Source organism: Semicossyphus pulcher, unplaced genomic scaffold (assembly GCF_022749685.1).
Source record: "Semicossyphus pulcher isolate SPU_LCO1_2020_fin unplaced genomic scaffold, fSemPul1.0.p SCAF_16, whole genome shotgun sequence".
NCBI classification, from domain to species: Eukaryota; Metazoa; Chordata; class Actinopteri; order Labriformes; family Labridae; genus Semicossyphus; species Semicossyphus pulcher.
In genome coordinates, this window is record NW_027211670.1 from 15,178,601 (window position 1) to 15,200,648 (window position 22,048).

At 39.9% G+C, this 22,048-nt stretch overlaps 1 protein-coding gene across 1 annotated transcript in view; it reads left to right on the forward strand.

Moving 5' to 3' along the window:
• The first annotated feature begins 1,827 nt into the window (after positions 1–1,827).
• The window catches only part of afap1l2 (actin filament associated protein 1-like 2), a 41,821-nt gene continuing 21,600 nt past the window's right edge, over positions 1,828–22,048 (forward strand). Inside the window, exons 1-2 of the mRNA XM_069664939.1 lie at positions 1,828–2,035; positions 18,516–18,644. Of these exons, the coding sequence (XP_069521040.1) occupies positions 2,020–2,035; positions 18,516–18,644 (145 nt within the window). The 5' untranslated portion in view covers positions 1,828–2,019. The remainder of the gene's footprint in view (positions 2,036–18,515; positions 18,645–22,048) is intronic.

A 22,048-nucleotide genomic window follows, 5' to 3' on the forward strand; every position in this document is an offset into this window, starting at 1 on the left:
CAGCCCTATGATTGCTGATGAGTCGGCGACCTTGAACAGGATAAGGTATAGATAATGGATGGATGGATGGGCAACAGGTAATAAAATATTTTGATTACGTATAACACTTTTTACAAATTGTTGATCCCATAAAGATTTCAGGAGTTTGTCTGTTTGCTTTCCAGTCTCTTTGTTCTCTGGTGTTCACGGTAACTGTCAATTCTCTTTAGTTTACGCTGCATCCATTATTGACGTAGATGACGTAGATGCTCCACTCAAGGTTTCAGCAGGTTTTAAAGTATATAGTTTATGAGGTTAGTATTGGAAAATACAAGATATAAATTTGGTTTTATGAGAATGAATTTACACTAATAAAACTTTTCATTATAAACACTTCTCATGGACTGCAGGACAGCCAGCCATTAGGACAGATCTTGCCAACATACAAATCACACTAAGGTCAATTTGACCCACTTCAAAGGAACCTGTAATGGGCAAGTACAGGAAAGCTTAAAGGTAGAGCTGCCTGGATGTGTGTGTGTGACTGAAACATTTTTCAGTAATGCATTTTTGTGTTCACGTCTGATGAATATCACTGATAATAATTCATCATTACACATTGTTCAATCATCAAAGGCTATAAAGGCAGTGTTTGCTGACAAACACTTGCACTTTAAATAAGGTATCTCGGAGGGACACTTTGAATTCATGCTGATGTGTCACAGAGTCATATGAAATGTACCATGGTTAGAAACAGATTAAACGGCACTGCCTCTCTTCCTGTCTGCAGCACTTAGCCTATAGAAAGTCTATCATTAACAAGCATCTGATGATGTCACCGAGACCAAGTGATACTCTGTTGAAACCACATAGCTTTTTATCTTATCTGTCCCAGATCTGACTTTTGATTATCCGTTCTTTATTTATTTAAGTTCAAACTGAAAATGTATTACTCTCTTAGCACTCTATGAGCACTTGTCTGTATTGTATGTTCTATATCTGTTCAATAAAGTTTATTTAAAAAATAATAATAATAATAATGATAAATTACACCACTTAGCTGTCAAAACTGTAGCTTCAACTGATCAGTTGCCTGTCTATAGGTTCGATATTAAACCCTCAGTTAGGTGGAGACCTTTAATAACATGGGAAAGCACGTCATACGTTTTTATCTTCTTCTGGAGCACGTTGCGTTACTCTGCGTGACATTCCTCTCATACCTCCTCTGGGTCACGGTTCTCCCACGGTTGTTTAGCCGCAGGACTTCACTAAAATCTCGCGAGAGCAGCACAAAGACTGTAGAAGTGCACTACAGTAAACATTCATATCGAGGTGCGAGTTTTGTCTTAAAACGCCATTTCCTGTGTTTTTGTCCATCTAACGTGCAGAGGTTTTAGCTAACTTTCGACGCTAAAGATTGAATTTATCCACTTTTCGAACCAGGAGTCGCACTGTTTTGATGTTTTATCATTCACTGAAACAATTATAGAGATTTTTAACTGGATACAACCACAAATGAGCCCCAACAAAAACGAAATACAATTATGCCTGAGGGGCTGTAGTGTTTCCTTGATTTTGCGGCACAATTTGAAGCGTTTTAGAGCATAATAGAAGCCCTGAATGCATCTTTCTTCTGAGTGTGAAAACTTCCTCTTAGGTTATTAAAGTGTCACTCTTTTAAAGTTTAATATAGCACCCGTGGGAGCTGAATGACACCTGAAGGTCCCCACTTTAGAGGAGCTGCAGGGTGGATGCTGCGTTTACAGGAGGAGGAGGAGGTGCGGCAGAGCAGATTTGTAAGAAGAAGAGGAGAGCGCTGTTGTTCCGTCACAAACTCAGCAGCCTGTCGAGCCCGGACACACAGACACTCAGTCACACAGGCAGTCAGTCCGTGTATTGTTGGAGACGGGATCGCCAGGCTGCATTCCGCAGAAGTTGGCTGTCCCATCATCACTCAAAAAAAGTTGTCTGCAAACTTTTGTGGATTGTTTGATTTGTATGAGAGGAGGAGGATAAGGAGGTGAAGCTGCGAGCGAGGGAATGGAGAAGCACAAAGGTAAGAGGATTTTATGTTGTGGCAATAACATGACAGAAAGGGCAGCTTCTGAAACTGTCTCCATGTTATTTCGACAATGTCAAACAGACGCTTTTACGACTAATTTTCAACAGTTTTTGGTTATAAAAGTCAAAATATGTCACCAAAATGGATTTTTTTTTCTTACATACTTATAACGATGAATCAGCAAATTGTATTATTGATTAGCGGTGCGTTCAAGTCATTTGCATATTGTCAGAGCATGCAAAAACAACGAATCTCATATTAAGTCTTTTATTTTGAAAGTCTGAAACGCCAGCAAGAACTGATAAAGGCTTCTACATCTTCTCATGATTAGATTTTAGTTCTCTCTGGTCTTTGTAGGCACACATACTTTCACATGTTAGTTCGGCTGTTGGTCACCTGCCACTAATACTGATGATTAAAATTCCTCTGGACCTGTGTCAGGCAGCTTAAATAGACAAGTTGTTTTGTCGAACTAAATGGAAATTACTGAGGGCTTGAATGCACCATGAAGGATTTAGAAGATGTTTGGCTAATTCCTAAATGCCTCCCCTCGAAGTGGGCTCTATAAAATAGTTTACACTGTGGCTACTGATGGATTCCAATAGCTGCAACATTGTTCTCACGGCATTCTTCAAATTCCTGTGGTTATTTGTCCATGAGGGATGAGCAAGGCCATTTAATACTTCCTGATTGACATAAACACAGAGTTTGAGCCAAAATGCTGAGTTACAAGAGGAGTGATTGGTCATGAATGCACCACGCCTTGCTGTGTCAAAACATCTGAATAAAAATACAGACTTTAGACCTGAGTTTTTATGGGGGAAAGACAACTTGGGACCATCAGCAGTCTTATCAGTGCTCCTGGTTTGGGTGAAGCAACTTTCTGGCTTGAAAACAATAGTGACTAGTCTAAGTGGAACGGGATCGCCATAATAAAACCTCGCTCCAACATTCCCGTTCTCCAGCTGACTGGTCTGGCTCAGTGTGTTTACTCCCACACTCTAGTCAGAGTAGAAATCCAGTGTGGCAGGAGGCCAAACGCAGAGGTGTTCTGTGTATAATTTGTCCTGTTGGGGGATTTCATTAGAGCGGTGGTGGCTTTGGATTGAATTAATTCGTCTATCCTTACAGGTAGAGCTTCCTTAAAGGAGCGATTCTCTCAAAGCTGTCAAAGTCAGTCAAAGCTGGTGTTCTCTGTAATCGACAGAAGCAATAATATTTGAAATTGGTGCCATAGCTGTGGAGAAAGTTGTACAAACAGCTCGTGGTTTCACCCATTCCACATTCCTACAACACCCAGCATGCATTGTGCCCCTCCCTTTGAAAGGAACGACCCAGCGAGAGACGCTGGAGTGTAATACTACCGTTTTCCAGTCAAGGACATTAATCGCTGCAAGCAATGACTCTGAAAAGAATCCGAAATACGACGAGAATATACCGGTGGATCGTCTAAAAAACCTTCAGTTCTGCAGTCTACATTTCAAACCTGACGGTTTTGAATGAGACATGACATCGGAGGCGGGCGTCCGAGCTCCCTGGCCTCCACCAGATGACGTGTTTTACGTCGTCTGGCGGAGGTTTTCCAGGGCCCATTGGAGAAGCGGATAGCGTCCTCCAAAGGCACAGAGCCATTTTTTTTTCCTGCATTAATGGCATTAGCTCCCCATAATAGCATGATAGGACTGAGGTTGAAAATTGGCGAACTGGCCCTTTAAGATGAGTAGATGACTGACCTTATATGAACATGCAAATTTTCAAGCAAAAATTACAAATTTTCTATGGTTCCAGCTTCTCAAATATGATGTTTGTGCTGCTTTTCAGGGTCTTGTGTGGTTGCAAAGTGAATATCTTTGAAGTTTAATGTGTATATTTGACAACTTAAACTATGTGAAGATGTCAATTTGGGTTTTTGGGGAAGTGTGATGGGCAATTTTCACTATTCTCTGACATTTTATAGGCTAAATAGTTAGCCATCTGAGAAAATAAGGTGCATTGGTGGAGAAAAGTTACAGCTGAAATCAGGTGCAAGGTTAGATTGACAAAATGCAGGGGAGTCATTTTTTTTAGCGAGTTTTTTGACCAGTGGGAAAGGGGCTTTACAGTATTTATAAGATTACACTGATTGTCCACTAGGGGGAATAGATTGCTCACTTGACTTTATCACCTATAATTACTATATTTAGAGGCAATTGACTGCTTCATAGGTGAGCGTTGCAAAATAAACATGTTCCTGAACAACTGACAGGGCTCTGAAGGCTGAAAGAATAACAGGAGCTTCAATTATAAGCCATTTAAGACATTACAGGTAGTGTGAAGTAATGAGGGTTTAATGCATGACAGACACTGAGACGCTTAGGTGATGCAAGGCAATGATCTTACACCTGGCAGATAAAGAGCGATGAGAATGAGCCGGAGTGTGGGGCTGAAAGTGTACTCTGTCGGAGCAGCACCGGGGGCGCTGAATTAGATACTAACAGCCAGAGGCAACCAGTGGAGGAGGTAAAGAGAAAAGGAAGCATGGGAAAATCCAGAGAGGCCTATGACAAGGCAAGGCATTGTTTAGTATTCTGGATGAGCTTTCGCCAACTTGACTCATGTAGGTTTCATTACGCGCGCCGGCTCTCACTCCGTCTGCCAGAGATGAGAATCGAATTAGTGAAACCACCTGGTGTTGTGTTCAGGGACACGTTTGAGAATCAGTGTTACAGAGGCTCAGCCAAGAGATGATTGGAGCAGTTTTTAAAGCAATTAGTGGTTTAGTGGTTGATTTTCCCAGACTCTGATCATAATCCATATGCTAATGTTTCATCAAAAGAATCATAACTTTATAATAAGTTGTTACTTTGAAGCATATTTTCCGAATGGTAGCCAATAAAAGCAACATTATAGAAATAATGTACTACAGCATAAATATGAATAATTTCCCAAAATATTCCCATTAAAGGAAATAGATGTTTGTTTTCTTTTTTGCGACATCCTCTCCAATATTTATTATCCTCCCTTCCTTGTCAATCAGTGCCCTCCACCTTGTGCCTTTGCTTATTTTGCTTTCCATGTTATTATGGAGCCCACCAGTTTCTGGGTGAAGCGCGTCAGTGTGGAGTTCACTGTCCTGCTGGCGTCATGTTCTCTGCTCTCAAAGAAAAGAGCAGGGATTTGCAGCACGATGATGATGGTTCCTTTTCTAAGCCTTCAGCGTTGGCCGCCTTCTCTGACAGTAATGTGATTCTGTGATCGCTGCCAAAATAAAATGCGAGACAAATGGAGGCAGACCGACAGATGTATTGATTTTTTTAAAAATCAATGATTATTCACTTGACAGACAAGCAACTACAGTTTAAAAGTTGACAGACATTCCCTGCCTTGGAGAAATGGCAGGAGACACACAGTAGGCATTATGTGTACTTTTTGAAGTCACAAAACAAGCCCACAAGCTTACATAGCCATGCTAGCGTAGTACAGCTGTGTGTTGAGCTAATTGCCTCTAGATGCTAACATGCTAATGATTAGCATGATGTTAACAAATTATTTTTTTATCCAAATGGGAGCCATATTGGGGTCAGTTATCCAATTCTTATTATACCTACCACTAGGGATGCACGATATTATAGGCACGTTATCGGTATCGGCCGATATTGGCTTAAAAATGAACTATCGGATATAGGCGTGTAATTAACCGATAAAATAATGGGCTGCTGCATACTTGATTAAATGCCCGACCTCGGCGCAATGTTCCCGGCGCGAAGAAGACCTGCGTGGTGCAGCGTGATGACGTCACATGTGTCATTATACTGTACGCTAATTCCAATACAGAAGAGAGTTGATGATCTCTGCAATTAGGTGTCGGCAAAAAAATCCAATATCGTGCATCCCTACCTACCACCTTCACCATCGTAGTATAGCCTTTTAGCATGCTAACATTTGCTATTAGCACTAAACTAAACACAAAGTAGCGCACCCATTATGCACCGTGTCACCCTCTTTTTTGGCAGCACTATTTTTATGGTTGTACCGTTTATGGTGAACCATAAAATGCTTCCGTTTGCTGTGTTGTTTAGTTCAGAATCAAAAACTACTTGTCACTGGAAAGTTGTTTCCACTTTTAGTAAACGTTGTATCCAAGTACTGGTGGTGCTTTCAGAGTTGGTGTTTAAATAGCCTTCAGTGTTTCAACTGCAGTTATCGTGTCAATCAAAATGATAAATTGTGATATGATAAATGATAAATTGAAAAACGGTGCTTTTCAGTGTAGCACTTTGACAGCGTCAGCGGGTTTTGCGGGTTTGACCTCCCATAAACTCAGCAGAGGCGGGTTAAGATGTAGGCCATGAGGGCCGGCATGGGGTCTCGCAGTTCACTCGTATGTGTGTCAGGGCCCGCGCTTGCCAACGGGAAGTGAGTGCAGTGATTGGTAATTCAGGAAGCTGGCCTGGGCTATAAAAATGATGAAAAGAAAGACGGTCTTCCTGATCCGTGGCGCTGCAGAGCTCCGTGTGAGTTCGGCCCTTTTTTCGCCCTCTGGGTCTTTGCTCCTGTTCGTTTGCAGCACATCAAACGTGGCTCTGTTTATTGGATACAGGAGCTCGGGATTAGCCTGCATTGTGTTTTATTCTCACCAGGTACTCTTTTGAAGGTAATGGTACAGAGAACAGGAGAACAGGAGCTTACATTCATGTAATCACACACATGTGCAAACTCACTAGGCCTTACTCTCCCTGCAGCCCTCCTGGCCACTCATCTGTGGGATAATAACTAAGCAGAGAAGCTTTTATGTGGGTGACTCCGAGGCGGCATTGCTAGTTAGTTTTTATTTGTCAGCAGCTGCTTCTAGTCTGTCGCTTTCTTTCTCGTCAAGTCATGACTGTGGAGTCTTGTAAAGCTCCAAAACGTGGCCTCTAAATCATGAATCAGTTTATCACTACACTGTTTAGTTTAATTGAAAAATGAGTAATGGTTATTGCCCCACACAGAGCGGTATGTACTAGAATATACCGTACACACGTTCATATCTGGAGGATGACTTTTGGTGGGGTCCTGTGGAGTTAGGGGATATAAAGGGAGAGGAAGATTGAAGGGGATGTAGGCAGGGTGCTGCATTAAGAGGAGTCGTTGGAACCACGCTGAGCCTTTTAAGCTCATAGCCATGGGCTGATAGATTTTTCATCGATGTGTGTTTGTGGGAAAAAACTATAGGAGAGATGGTGTTACAAAGATGTGTGATTTTAAACAAACTCCTGAGTCACTGTATTAATGATTTCCTGGCAAAGTAGAAGGCTAATATAATTGTTAGCTAGCATACATTGAGTTACTAGCATGTTGTACTGCTCCGCAGGGATCAGTTAAAGCTGTTTAGCTAAAACTGTTTTGAGGTAATAATATCTTTAAACCGAAATGTATTGATATTCTGACCACAACACAGATATAATCACCTAAAAATGTTAGCTAATGTTGCTAATGTATCTAACAGACATATAAAGCAACATTAGCAATCATTTAAGGTTGTGTTTTTGTCCACTATTAAACTTTATTACAATATTTGCCAGCATGTATCTCTGTTTTGGTCGTGGCACAACCTCTAAAGATAATATATGACTTATAGCTGCTAAATGCAGCTTAAAGTTAGCAACTAGCTTGATGTTAAGTCGCTATGTAAGCTAGCTAGTTTCTTACTTTGTCTTTGAAAAATACTATTCATCTTTCACCTTACACGTACGTCACCATTTTATTTATTTTATTTAACCTGAAAGAAATTATTGACTTTTTTGACTCATAGCTGTCATAGAAGTTTTTTTCAACATTAATCCAGTACATTAAAAACTGTACAATCTGTCCTGTGCTTGTTTCATTAGCTGCTAATGTTGCTAACATAACTACATTGTTAAAATCACATTTTTCATTTGTCAACGGCCAACAACAGGCTGCTAAAATTACTTACAAGTTTATTAAAATGCTTTAAGAAATTAGCTAAGATAATAATATCAGTAGGCCTATCATATTTATTTTTGTGGACAAATAGTCTGGCCTCATTCTCTAAACTTTATTTTCACACTGCTCTTTTTCATACTCCCCACATCTTTGACTTTGCTCTACACACTCTGTTGAAACAGTTAAAACTACAGCTAAAGCCTGTATCTGCAGGGACTACAGTAACATGCGCTGCATCTTAATCAAGATGAAGCTCCTAAGTAGACCAGGGCCCCTTCCTATAAAACAAGAGAACATTCACTTGGATTTTTAGAGCCCATTAGCATCTTGTGGCTATAAAAAATGGCTGATTTCTCCAAGGGCCAAGCTGTAAGAGACGATATCACTGAGACAGCACAGATCTGAAGCCTGTGAAAAAAGAGGAGGGTGTTGGGAAAAGATGTAACGTGAGATGAATAAAGAAGAGATTCAATAGTTTTGGCAGAAGGAAGATGAAAGCCTCTGCCTTCAATTCTTGTACCAAAGTCTTAACACGTCAATTTGGGTCTTTGTTTTTGAGGTGAAATCGCTCTAGGCTAATGCTAGGCTAATGCTAATTTGTAGCATTTGCTGTTACTCTTCCCACTTTCAAGTCTTTGTCTCTTGCAGTGTCTTCGCCCTTCACCATAGCCTTTTATCGTTTTCCTTGTCTGACTTTGGGCCTTATTACATGTTTAAATCCTTATGATCAAGTCTGTGTGATATTTAATTGTGCTATTATAAGAAACCCGAACCAGAAGATCAAGAAGCAACAAATGCAAAAAACATGAAAAAAAACCCTTAGAGATTGGCGTTACTACGTTTAATGAATTGTTATAACAAGACTGTACTTCTATTTTTATCCAATCAGTTCTGCTGAGTTTCTCTTCCTTGTTCCAAGTCCTGTAGTAAAAGGCAACAAGCCTCTGTCGAGTCTCAACCAGTGGATTCTGCAGACTGTGCAAACCACTGGACAACTTCAAGCTCCTCCCATTTCAAAGTTTTTCCCACAGCGTTCAAAACACTTCCTCTCACTACTAGAACATCTCAGCCATGACCTCCTTTCTGACCTCTATACTTTAGATTTATACCTTTTAACACGTTAGCCATGCCACAGTTGTGCGTATATAATAGAGGAAAATGGGCTTTTATTGATTCTTTAATTGCAGCGTTTTAGTCTGTTTTGCCTCCCAACTGTCGATGACTGAACGAGTGTTTGGACTTTAGACTGCCTCCTTCCAGCTTGTTAGTTTGAAACTAGATAGAAACAAAACCTGTGTTGTTCTGAGCACTATCTCTGATCAGCATTAAGTTTAACCAGTTTGTTGTTTTGCAAGCGGACTTTGTGCTTCTTATACCTTTTCACCTGACTATCATGCAATGACGCTAGAGGGGTACCTATGAGATCATATTTTGACATGTTGGGCCACTGATCAAGCCGCCTTTTTTAATGACTTCGGAGTTAGAACCGAATCTTTATTCAGACAGAGAATGTTAAGGAAAAGAGACATAAGCACATGCGCTGAAAATTTCCCAACCTTGTCCAGGTGGGCTGCATACAGGAACGCAAACGGCCACATTTTTCACCCCAACTTTACACTGACTTTTTCCTGCCAGCCAAGTATAAAAATACACACTTTTGTGTGGGCTATGTCCTATATACAACCAATATACCAGTATAAAATGCAGAGAGGTCATTGTGTCACAGTATTTTACCCAGGCGATGGCGTCACGTCTCCGCATTAAACTGTTTCCGGGTCCAAGCCGCTTGAACGTCTCCTATTGACAATATGCCTCAGTGCTAAACTAACTTGATTGTTGCTAACGCTTCCTCACAGACATGCACCGTCGCATCGCCATTGCAGCCGCCACCCTCACAACGATCAACGTTACCGTAGGCTGCCAGCTACCGAACTGGTCGCTACCGCATCATTAGCTAGCAGGATTGCAAACTCGACAATGGTGAAAACAGATGATAGGCTGTAATTTGTATGTTTTGAATGTGTTTCAAATGAAAATAAATTGAAATAGTGCTGAAATAACTTCTCATAGTCTCATGTTACAATGCGACTTATATTCCGGATTTTACGATAATACGCAGGAACATTCACCGCGAGGAAGTGGGCGGGGTGATTCCGTTTTTATATCGTACGATTGGTGCGAAACCAGAAGAGCGGCACATAACAGGATGATTAAAAACATCCGAGGTTGAAGAGGAAGGATCATTTATAAGATGACAATAACAAATATGTCAAAATCGAGAGAGGCGAAGAGATTCGAGAGCGTCTGGCTGTGAGGACAGTAGCCAAAATTGTTCGCTAGTTGTAGCGTACTACGTCGTGTTCTGCCTCATGAGAGCCCCCCCACCATCGAGGGGCTGATCGAAGAGGCTGGTCTTCGCTCAGATAAATACTGCAGTCAAGGAAGTAATGAGAAATAAATACTCAACACTCAATGGAAACACAGGACGACTCAAAGCAAATGACGCAAAGGAAATTGGCTCACAATATTCTCACTGTATCCTATTGCAGGTAAATACATAGTATGGCCTTTTCATGCTCTATCAGTCAATTACCTCTTTTTCAATATTCAGTTTCAGGAATCATTGTGAGGGGAATTTATAAGGAAGTAAACAGAAAACTTCTGACGAAAGAAAACATTAGCTATCCACACAAGTAAGTTACACACAGGCACGTTTGTTTAAGATAAACCCGCGTTAACGATATTTGCTAACCCTCCTTACTCATTAACTGCTCATGGAGATGTTGACTGAATGCTGAGAGACTTAGACCCATGTTTTGTGCTTCTAACTTCATATACTCTTTCACTTTTCACTTCCTTTTGAGTCACTTTGTCCACTTCTACCAAAGTTCCTCCACTGCTGCTATCACACACACACAAGCAGCCCCTTTTCTGAAGTCATCACGTTGACACCCCTCCTTTTTTTTTTTTTAAATTCAGGTTTCTACGGCAATAACACCAAAACACAGCTTGGATTAATCCAGCCATTGTCCACTCGGTCCCTGCCCCACAGCTGAACCCAGCATGTTGCAGAGGAGACAGACCCTTTCCTGCCAGTAGCGCTTAAACACCAACCAAAATCGGTGTTTGATCCTATTAATCAGACCCTGACATCTGCCAATTATCTGCCGATTTGACCAGAACAAGGGCCAGACTGGAAGAAACCAATCTTACGTGGCACCTTGTTTTATTGTTTTGAAACTGGCCCAAAGGACGATAGAATTCCCTGGAAGTTTGGTGTGTTGAGAGTCATGAGATAAGAATGATAAGAAAACAAAGCTGCCCTGCTTCTGTCCTTTGTTTCCCTGCCTACTGAAGCAGAAGCAGCTTGTATCTGTGTATAAATCATGCTATCGTCCAAAGAGATGGGGTTTGGTCACTGGTTCCAATTCTCCTTATTTCCACCGCTTCTCCTTTTCAGGTGGAGTTGTCGCTCTGTCACTGTCAGTCACATGACGATACTAGATCAGGGCTTTGTTTTATTTGGTTCAACTTTAGTCTACAACATCTAAAAATAATTGTCAGAGCGTGCAATTTAATTATTTGTTTAAATCAACCTTAACATTTGACGTTTATTATCAGTTAGCGCCAACAAAATACTGGTCTACCCAGTACGCACAGTTAAAAAACTAAGCAAGTCAATGGTTTTATTGTTGGGTTGGTTTAAATCTAACCTTTTTAAACTGACATGTCAATTTTTTTTTTTACTAATTTCAATAATACTTAGCCTGATCAGCTATACCAATTCAAAAGTTGGATTTAGTCTGAAACCTTTTTGTCCGATTTTCAAGCAGCGCTATCAATGGACCAAGACCCAAACGCCTCTATGGAGGCTACAACCAGTCAGAGCAATGAAACACGTGTTGTAGCGGGAGGTTGCTAGGCTAGGTAGCAAGTCCCACCATCCCATTTATACAGCTTTTAGTTCAACATAATGCATGGAAATGTGGAATGACATTATTAAGAAGCCAAGACTTAACATTTGAACGTGAACTTGCGACAGGTTTGGTAAATACTGCTGAGCTAAGCGGTAGTGCGTAGCGTGGTGGCGCAGTGGTTAGCGCTGGGGCCTCACAGCTAAAAGGTTTGGAAGTAGGGGGCCTTTCTTTGTCAAGTTTGCGTGTTCTCCCTGTGCGTGAGTGGGTTCCCTCTGGGTACTCCGGCTTCCTCCCACAGTCCAAAGACATGCTCGTCAGGTTAATTAGCGACTCTAAATTTATGTCTGTTTCTATATGCCAGCCCTGTGATTGACAGGCAGTCAGTCCAGGGTACACCCTGCCTCTCGCCAAATGACAGCTGGGATCAGCTCCAGGCCGCTGAAACCCTGAACAAGATAAGCGGTATAGATGGATGGATCAGCTGTAGCCATCTTGATTGTTTTATGAAAATGCCTAAACCCGCCCCTTATGAGATAAACAGTTGTGATTGGCCTGACATGAATCAGGTCGAGTAGAAATCTGTCTGAATGGGAGCTCGTCCAGACAAATGCCTCCCAGGATTAATAGTGTGTGTGTCCTTTACAGTTTTGAATGTCATATGCACATCATTTTTAGCACTGAAGATGATAAAACACCTTTGATAATGGGTACATTTTATTAAGTTGTTGATAAATATGATAGCAGAATGACATGTTGTCTCCTCTACAGAAGATGCCGAGGCAGCTGCCGAATTAGGCTGCCAAACAGATGATATCACGCTCAAATAAAGTGCCAGTTAACCTCTGTCATGAGTAATGATGATCGCTTGTGTTGTAAACAAGTTTAATGAGTGCACAAAATGCTTGCTTAATAAAGACAGATGGTTATGCAGTGAAGAAAGCCAGTTAAGTCTGATTTAATGTCCCTTATTACATACCCATGTTTAACAAGTAAATACTGCAGAGTGCAAAGTCAGCATTGTTTTGGTTCTTGTCGTTTTAGCGGTTTTAATTGTTTACAGTTGAATTCAGAGATGCAATGCTAACCAGGTAAACCATGCCCAATATGCCTTCTGCTAGCTTGTTGTATTGCTAAGTCATTCACAGCACTTAGGCTATAAGAAAAACATATTGATACACTGTTTTTTCACCATTCATCAAAGGCACCAACTTGCTTGAAAGCAGCAACAATATTGCATCAGTGGAAAAGCAGATATTTCCCAGAGCATGAATTAATATGCAGAGCAGTTGTTTTGAAAGTAGGACAGAGGAAGCGAGATGATGTATAAATGAGAGGAAACATGAAACTGAGGCCAGCATGATTTAAAGCTTTATGGTTTGCTGAACATGCCAGTGAGGTTCAGAGAGGGGCCTTGGTGTCGCTTTAAACCCTTTTAAGTCTTTTACTCTTTAATGTCATCCAGCTTATTCATATCACATTCATTTTCTCCTTTTTAAACATCGATGAATCAAATCTTTTCTTTCCAGTTGGACCTTGTTTAGCATTCACTGAACAGGGCTGACATGAGGTTAGCAGCTGTGCTTAAAGGCTGCTAACAGTGGAAGAGAAACCATCATTTGTTGTCCAGATGCACAGATGGTGCATATAGACATTCATAGGTTCTGTTGGTTATTTTTAGAGGGCTAATAAGAAACATTTAAAGGGAAAATTGAAAGCCTTTTTCTGTCGACCACAACCGGAGTCAGACGAGGTAAACAGATGGGGACGAGCTCTTACACCAGACTTCAACGTGTTCGTCTGATTAATATGAGCAGAATCGATTTCAGGCCTCTGCGCCAGCTCAGCACTGTCGCAATATCTCAGGGATGCCTCCAGTGATTTGGCACAATTTTCGACTTGGACTAAAGGATGAACTGATTAGCATTGTGTCATTATAGGTCAAAGGTCAAGGTCACTGTGACTCCTCAAAAAAAAAAAATTTGGTTATAACTCCAGGATTAATTTAGACACAATATACAAAGACCGACGGATCCTTGCTGGGGTTTTTTTGTTAATCAAATGTGTGTTTTGGTTAGCTGAAGGGGCGGGACATCGTTACAGCGGCTCTAATCTATATTTATCGATTCTACATCAAATCTGTAGGCAGGGACGTGGATTTCCGGGATGGCAAGTGTTCTGGTTTCTGTTTGTAGTACGCTTGTAGTAGAGTAATATTGACCAATCACGTATCAGCAGGCTTCGTCGTATGCAGCAAAAGCAGGCGGAAGGTAATCCGCCGTAATGACATCCCGGCTCCCATCGGCGTCATCTGACAATGATTTAGCTTCTTATTAATCTCCATAAACAGACATCTGCATGCTAACAGCTAACAATCTGTTCTAGATCAAAAGTTCAACTTGAGATAAATTCCCTGACGCGGTGTCACGAAAGCCTATCGGTGTTCAGATTTCCCGACTTCCTCAAATGCATCAGATCGATCCGACCTCCGTTCAACAAATAAGCATTTAAAAAGTAGTTTCCTTCTCCTCTTGACGACAGACCCGACAAAGCTTCATTTTTACTTCTTACAAATCTGCATCATGATGTTAAAATTTCCGCAAACTTAAAATCTGGTAATTAAAGTAAATCAGAAGGTTCTTTTCCTTTAAACAATGCAGCACGTGGAAAAGGAAGTTGTTGATCCGAGATCGCAGCGGCTCCAACCGCCGATCTCTACTGCGCAGCTCTGGTTCCAAAAAACCTGCCCGGGTTTAGACACATGCACAGTGACAACATAATGTCCTGGAAGAATGTTTTTTTGACCATTATTCCCGCCCCATTCTTGTTAACGTAAGATCTGATGAAGGCATTGAGGTTTATTTAATTTTTATTATCTATGTGAGGGTGACACCAACTGAGATCGATTAGTGGACCGTGTCTCTGGTATAATGTTCTTCCTGTAAATAATTGTGGTGCAGCCTGGAACTTGACTGGTTGGTAGAGGCCTCTTTTTGTCCATATCGGTGGTTACATAAAAAAGAACAGAGACAGTTTATGAAGATTTAGCTTTCCTTTTCAGTTTCGGTCCTCTGTCATATATGCATCTAACTAATCTGCCATTTTATCAGAGCACTAAAGCCAACACGAGTAGAAATCTCAAGTGTGGGAGGCTCAAAGAAAAAACTCAAGCAAAGCAGGAAGTACAACCTCAGGCATGAGGAAGAGAAATTCCCCTTTTGCATGATGTAGGTGCTTGAAAACCTCGAATTCTTCTGATTATTTAGACAACCTTTCTACAGTAAAGTTCACTCTTTCATATTCTGATTCATCCCTTTGAGAAAAATATATTTCTTTAGTTTAAAACACAGTCTAACAGTCTGATTCCTTCTGGCCAGTCTACAGCAGTGAACTGTTTATGCTGTGGAGGCTGCGGTCACTCACTGGATGTGCAGTGGGCTTCTGGCCAGCCCGTAGCCCACAGAGAAGGACCTCCCTGTCCTGTCAGCTGACTCCGTTTCCCAGGGTCCCCCAATCCAAAAGGCCATCAGAGTCAATCTCTGCAAACACACAAGGAGGAGAAGCTGGAAAAATGTTTAGATTCAAACCGAGTGGCCAAACATCAGCAGCTAAACAACTTCTGGAAATGTAATGAAAGAAAAAGTGTGTGGTTTTACTCATTATACTAACAGTCAGGAACAGTTTTTAAGGATCTTTATGGTTGTTAAAGCTGATTTTCATTTCTGCACATCCTCTATATGAGTGTTTCTATGTGTTTTTCATGCTGAAGGTCCTCCCACCACGGGGCCCCTCAGCAGAAGTTGACTCAGCTTGAGCAGGAGTCATTAAAAACAACCCAGCTTGCTGTAGCTTTGGGAAAGCCTCTCGTCATCTCTGAAAGGCAAAGCTTACCGAGGTCTCTGACACCTTATTCTGCAGAAAATTCCCCCCTTTGATGTGTGGGAGTGAAGGAAGGAGGGGAGAGGGCATGGATGTACTCTCCCTCCAGGCTCCGTCAGTGATCAGTTTGAGCCGGAAGGAGCCTCTAAAAAAGACTAGCTGACAGTTTTAAAAGAGTTCAAACACAGACGAGAAGTTTAGCGTCTTTTTATAATAGTTGTGCAATGTGTTATTCCGGGATTAGAGTTTAAATCTTAACTAGAATCAGATGATTTAGCCTATAAATCTACATTAAACTTAACCTGACTACTTAGAAGGGGCATAAAAAAGGGAGTTAGTCCTTAAGATTCAAAAGTCTAGCAACACTTTATCTAAAAAGAAACTTTATTGTGCGATAACTGTTTGGGAAATATGCACTTTCTTTGTCTCAAGTACGACATTTTTTTTACTTAATCACTCCTAAACATAGCTACAGTTGAGTCGTAGCTTAACAAAAGTAAGTTATATGGCTAGCTTTAGACTCGTGCTAAAACAATTAGCATGGGTCTCTGAAAAGTGTTATACTAGTGTAATTTGTATTTTATTTACTTTCAATACAATACCAAAAGTGTTACGAATTAATTGGATTTAACAGTGTGTTTGTCAGCTCCAACATGAGCTGCTTACATTGGCATATCAAGTGTAATGGAATACTGTGTAATAAAACCACAAGAGTCGCTTTTCCTGTAGTCAGTCTTCTGATTTATGATCTTGTTTGTTCTAGAAATTACCACAACATCAAGCTAACTTGTCTCCTACCTGCAGTAGGCCTAAGTTACTTAACCTACGTTACTTTACCCAGGGTTACTTCAAAGGACTTTTCAAAGGCCTTTTCCTTTATAAAATGGCCTTATTCGCTGCACTGTGGGGAAGCAGGTCCTGGATGCTACTGTATAAGGGTTAAGGCTAAGGGTTAGCTGTTCTTCACACAGGTTAAGCTAGAATGACATTAAAAGGTAAAAACATGTTTAATAGTATAAAAAACAAGCTTAAATTTAACATATGTCTGCTAGTACAAGTAGGCTATGTAAACTAAAGTTAAGCTAGCTGTCAATTTACATAGTTTAGCTAAAAGAGTAAACATAGGGAAACATTAGCTCTCTTTAAAGTCCAAAAATACACCTAAAAGCACCTTAAGCAGTGCTTGTCAGCTCCAACATCGTTGCTTACATCAAGCTAACTCGTCTCCTTCCTGCAGTAGGCCTAATAACCTAAGTAACTTTACCTAAGGTTACTTCAAAGACCAAGGTGCATTTTCCTATGTTAAATGGCCTTATTCACTAAAGCAAGTCCACAGCGTGGAAGCTAGTCCTGGATGCTACTGTATTAGGGTTAAGGCTAAGTGTTAGCTGTTCTGTCAGCCAAATTCATCCGAGATAACATTCACCAAACACACAGGTTAAGCTAAAATTACCTTAAACGGTAATAACAGTGTTTGAAAGTGAAAAACAGGCTTAAACTTAACCTATGCTTGTACAAGTAGGCTATGTAAGCTAAGGTTTAGCCAGCAGTCAATTGAAAATGTTGAACACAGGGGAAAGTTAGCTCCCTTTAAAGTCAAAATATACACCTTATTGCACCTCTAAAGCGTGTAACAATCTGTACATAAAGAAGGTGTACTTTTTAACCCTCAGAGAGAGCTAAGCTAGCTGTTTTCACCTGTTTTTAGTGTTTATGTTAGGCTAAGATAAGCTATTTGCTTTAGCTAGCTCTGGTTTTAGGTTTAGTTTAAAAAGGGAGAGTTAAGGGCTTATGAATACTGCAACATTTCAGCAAGTGAAATATTTAATGTAATTTATTTAATTGTATGTACTTATGACTGATGTTTGGGGTGATGCTTGTAGCTATTTTTAACATAAGTCAAGTGGAATTAAGCAGTAAAGCTATACCAAAAAGACTCATCTAAAAAAAACCCTTCAAAGATAATGGCCTATATTCTGTGTGGGATTTCATACATTCCTCTATTTAGTAACAGCATGCCCCCTCTCTGATATTAGCCCCACCTTTTTCCTTTAATAAAGTCCCTCTTCTTCATCCCCCTCCTGTCTGATCTTTTGGTGAAGCGCTCCCACACTGAGGCCCACTGTAGCAAGGGGCCTATTCACGAGGCCGAGACACAGTGAAGAGACACACAAAGAGCTCCCCACACAGAGGAGAGGGCTGTGAGCTCAGCGCTGACCCCTGAAGGATGTGTGTGGGCTGCACCCAGACACAGTGGCCCCGCCAACTCGGACCCAAGCTCCTCCCTCCTCTGAACTTGACCTTTCACTAAACCCGTACAACTCCCAAAACAACCTCAAACAGGCTTACAACTGTCAATAGTTAATTGAGTTAGGGTAATGACTGAATGTCATAAAGTCTGGGGCGTCTCTGCCATGTAAATTGTTGGCATACAGTGCACAATTTGAAGCACAAAAGCCAAGAAGTTATAAAGAAAAAGCTAACGAGCTAGCAGCTGAATCTTGTTTTAAGAGGCAAGTTGAATCCCTTGTTCTCAACCATAAATTAAAGTGTAATATTCTGAATATTTCTGCATTTAGACTTGACAGCTTTTATATCTCTCATGGCTCTTATTTTTCTGTGACAGTTCTGGTCTAAAGCCATTGTTTTAATAATCATAAATATTTCCACACAAAGAAATGTGTGAAACCATTTAGCATGAAATAATTTTTATTTAACTATACCTCTGGGACCCTCTTGTCTGTCTGTGCTTGCAGTGCTGGACCAGCTCCTGATGGAGCTCCACCGCTTCCTGCTCATCCTGGACAAGGAGACGCTCGGCGGGAATGCGACCATGCAGAAGGGTCTGCTCTCTGATCTCCTCCAGTCCTACAGAGCCTCCAATGGTAAAAAGGAAATCATCATAGATAGATGGAAAGATGTACTTTTATTGATCCCAAACTGGGAAATTGACGTGTTAAGTCGAGCAGCCAGTTATCAGAGCAAATAAAGCACCTGAGAAAAGGAACACGCAATAAAAAGACGCTAACAATAGAATAAAGAATATCCAGAAATTCTACAACATTAATAAATAACAGCCTCAACTATAGTAAACCTAAAATAAATAACTAAAATATATCTGAGATGTAAATATACTTCAGTAAATATAAAAGTAAAATACATCTGAGATGTAAATACACTTTAGTAAATCTAAAATATAAAACTAAAATATATCTGAGATGCAAATATATTTTCGTAAATATAAAAGTAAAATGTATCTGAGATGTAAATATACTTTTGTAAATATAAAATATAAAACTAAAATATATCTGAGATGTAAATATACTTTTGTAAATATAAAAGTAAAATATATCTGAGATGTAAATATACTTTTGTAAATATAAAAGTAAAATATATCTGAGATGTAAATATACTTCAGTAAATACAAAAGTAAAATACATCTGAGATGTAAATACACTTTAGTTAATCTAAAATATAAAACTAAAATATATCTGAGATGTAAATATACTTCAGTAAATATAAAATATAACAGTAAAATATATCTGAGATGTAAATATATTTTCGTAAATATAAAAGTAAAATATATCTGAGACGTAAATATACTTTCTTAAATATAAAAGTTAAATAAATATGAGATGTAAACATACTTTAGTAAAAATAAAATATAAAACACAGATATGTCTGAGATGTCTGATGATAAATCTAAAATGTAAAACATAAATATATCTAAAATATAAACATACTTTACATAATAGAGGATACAGTGGATTTATCAATTCAACCAATCAATCAATTATATTTAAATAGCACCAAATCATATAAGTTATCTCAGGACATATCAGGTCTACACCGTAAACTTTCAAAGTTTTTTGGATTAATGTTTGGTCAATTATTTACAGAGACCGAACATTAACCCATCATGAACAAGTACTTCGCAATAGTGGCAAGAAAAACGTACTTTAAACACGCAGAAACCTCGAGCAGAACCGGACTCATTTGTGAACAGCCATCTGCCTTGACTGTCTGGGCCCAGCTACACAGTAGAGCCCTAATTTGCATAAAAAGGTACTTAAATGGGCTCACATGAACAAATCTCTAACCATTTCAAAAAGGAAAGAAGTATAGAATGTGCCAGATAAGTCAGTGAATTATGACAACTAGATAGTTGATAACATTACTCAGGGTCTTTCAATGTCTCTCAACCTTATCAAAAAGATATTCTAACTTTACTGCCCTTATTGATGAGAAATTCAAGGTATGAAACGGATTGACTAAGGCCTCATTTTTAAGTTATTCAGGAACTAAAATTGTTTGCTATTTTAGGAAGACAAACAGGAAGTAAAAGGTTTTTAACAGGTCTTGGATGTTATTCGAACTCATAACATAATAGTTGTGTAGGACAATGACAATAGAGGAAGAGAAAGTGGGATGGATACATTCAGAGTTCAAGCACTAAGATATATTTCTAAATCTTTGTTGGTCATTTCTAAAACTTAAACTAGTCTCCAACATTTCCCCTGCGCTCCTTATTCCTTCATATTGTTGTATTTATGATGACATGACAGTTAAATTGTTGAGGTGTAACCACACATGTTTCTAAAGGGGTCACTCTGGCAGCCAGTCTGCTTTTATGCTAGCACTTTTATGTAACATGTGGTCGTGCCTTGTGTTTCCCACAATTCAGTGATCGTATATTACATCGAACTTATGGCCTTAAAGGAGCTATCAAGCAAACTACTCTGCTATTATTTTGCTATTTTAAACTCTCACTGACCACCCTGTCATAATTATACTAATGTAGGCTTCTATTACACAAAAACATTTGGGGTCTTTTAGCCCATTTTGGGCGCCAAAAAACCACATTGTGGCGGCTGATTAAATGTTTTTGGTTGCATTTCATACTTATCTTGTAAAATTATCTGATTGACATTTTGCGTATTATTTCAGTTCTTAGTTTCACACTTTTAACAAAAAGTGTAAATGTATCCTGTCAAACAGCTCACGACAAGTTTGTTATTCTTGCTAACTGGCTCTGGATATAAAAACATGGCAGCTGCTGGTGGTCTGCTGTGATTTATGGTGCCCGGAAGAAAGTTAGTTACGATGTGAACCAGTGCTACACAAGGCCTCATCCAAGCCTCAGCCACTAGGATTGTGAATAAGTGGGAATAATGGATGCTGTTCCTTCAGAAATCTTTATGTAATGTGGGGAAATGTTAGTAAAATTATCCAGAGCCCACATTGGCCCAAGACGTTTGCTTTATTCTGATCTTTATAACCAAATAATGTCCGTTTCCAGTGACTTCAATGTCACTTTTTTGGTCTAACCAGCCAATATTGGTTTTGCTATTCCTGCTTCTTCCTCTGTCTCTCACACACTGACGCACCAACACACACCAGCAGTCATCCTTTTCCATGTTCAGGTCCTGGACCCGTCTCTCCGTACTTCCTCTCCTGGCTCCGAGCTGTATCATTTTTCCGAAGCTGCATTTATCCTCTGGGGACGCTCACTTCCTTTGAGCAGCGGCTTATAAATAGCATTTCAACTCTGTTCCCCCCTGAAAAAATCTGTTTCCACTGTGCAGGCAAAACATCGTTTTCATTCTGCTGTTGTTTGGTTTCACCTCACGGTATCTATATCAAAGAAGAAAGCCTTCTCTGGAGTATCACCTCGGGTTAGAGTTCTGTTGGATTTCCTCTCAGGGTATAATCATAGTCAGCTAAAATATTTAAGTCAATGACCTGCAGCCCCGGAACAAATTCCCATAACAGGTTACAGTCAGCAGCTGCAGCCTAAAACCACAGGGTTTATTGTTTCAAAAAAAGAAGATATTCATTCGAACTGTTTATGTGGCGATGTCTTCCCCTGCTTGTAATTACTCCACCATGTCGTGGCCGGCGTTCAACCAAACACAGGACTTTTCTCACTAAGCTGACATCAGCATGGGTGTATGACAAGAGGTTTCATCATCTTTGCTTATTTCCTAAACGATGCCATTGCTCACATTGACACGTAAATATTTATACTCGAGTGCAAAGAGAAGTCAAGTTCAGTCTGCAACGGACCACTGCAGTTCAATTTCTCACCATGTTAAGCACTTAAATTCACAATCACTGTGCTTTTATTGTGGTAACAGGAAACTGTTACTATAAATGTAATATTTACCTATGCAGTTTCAATTCAAAAGTACTTTTTATGTCCATAAAACTGTCACTTTTGGGTTCCTTTGTATGTTTAGTTTAGTGATCTTCATAACTTCAAAGACAGAAGTGAAACAGTGCTCTATCT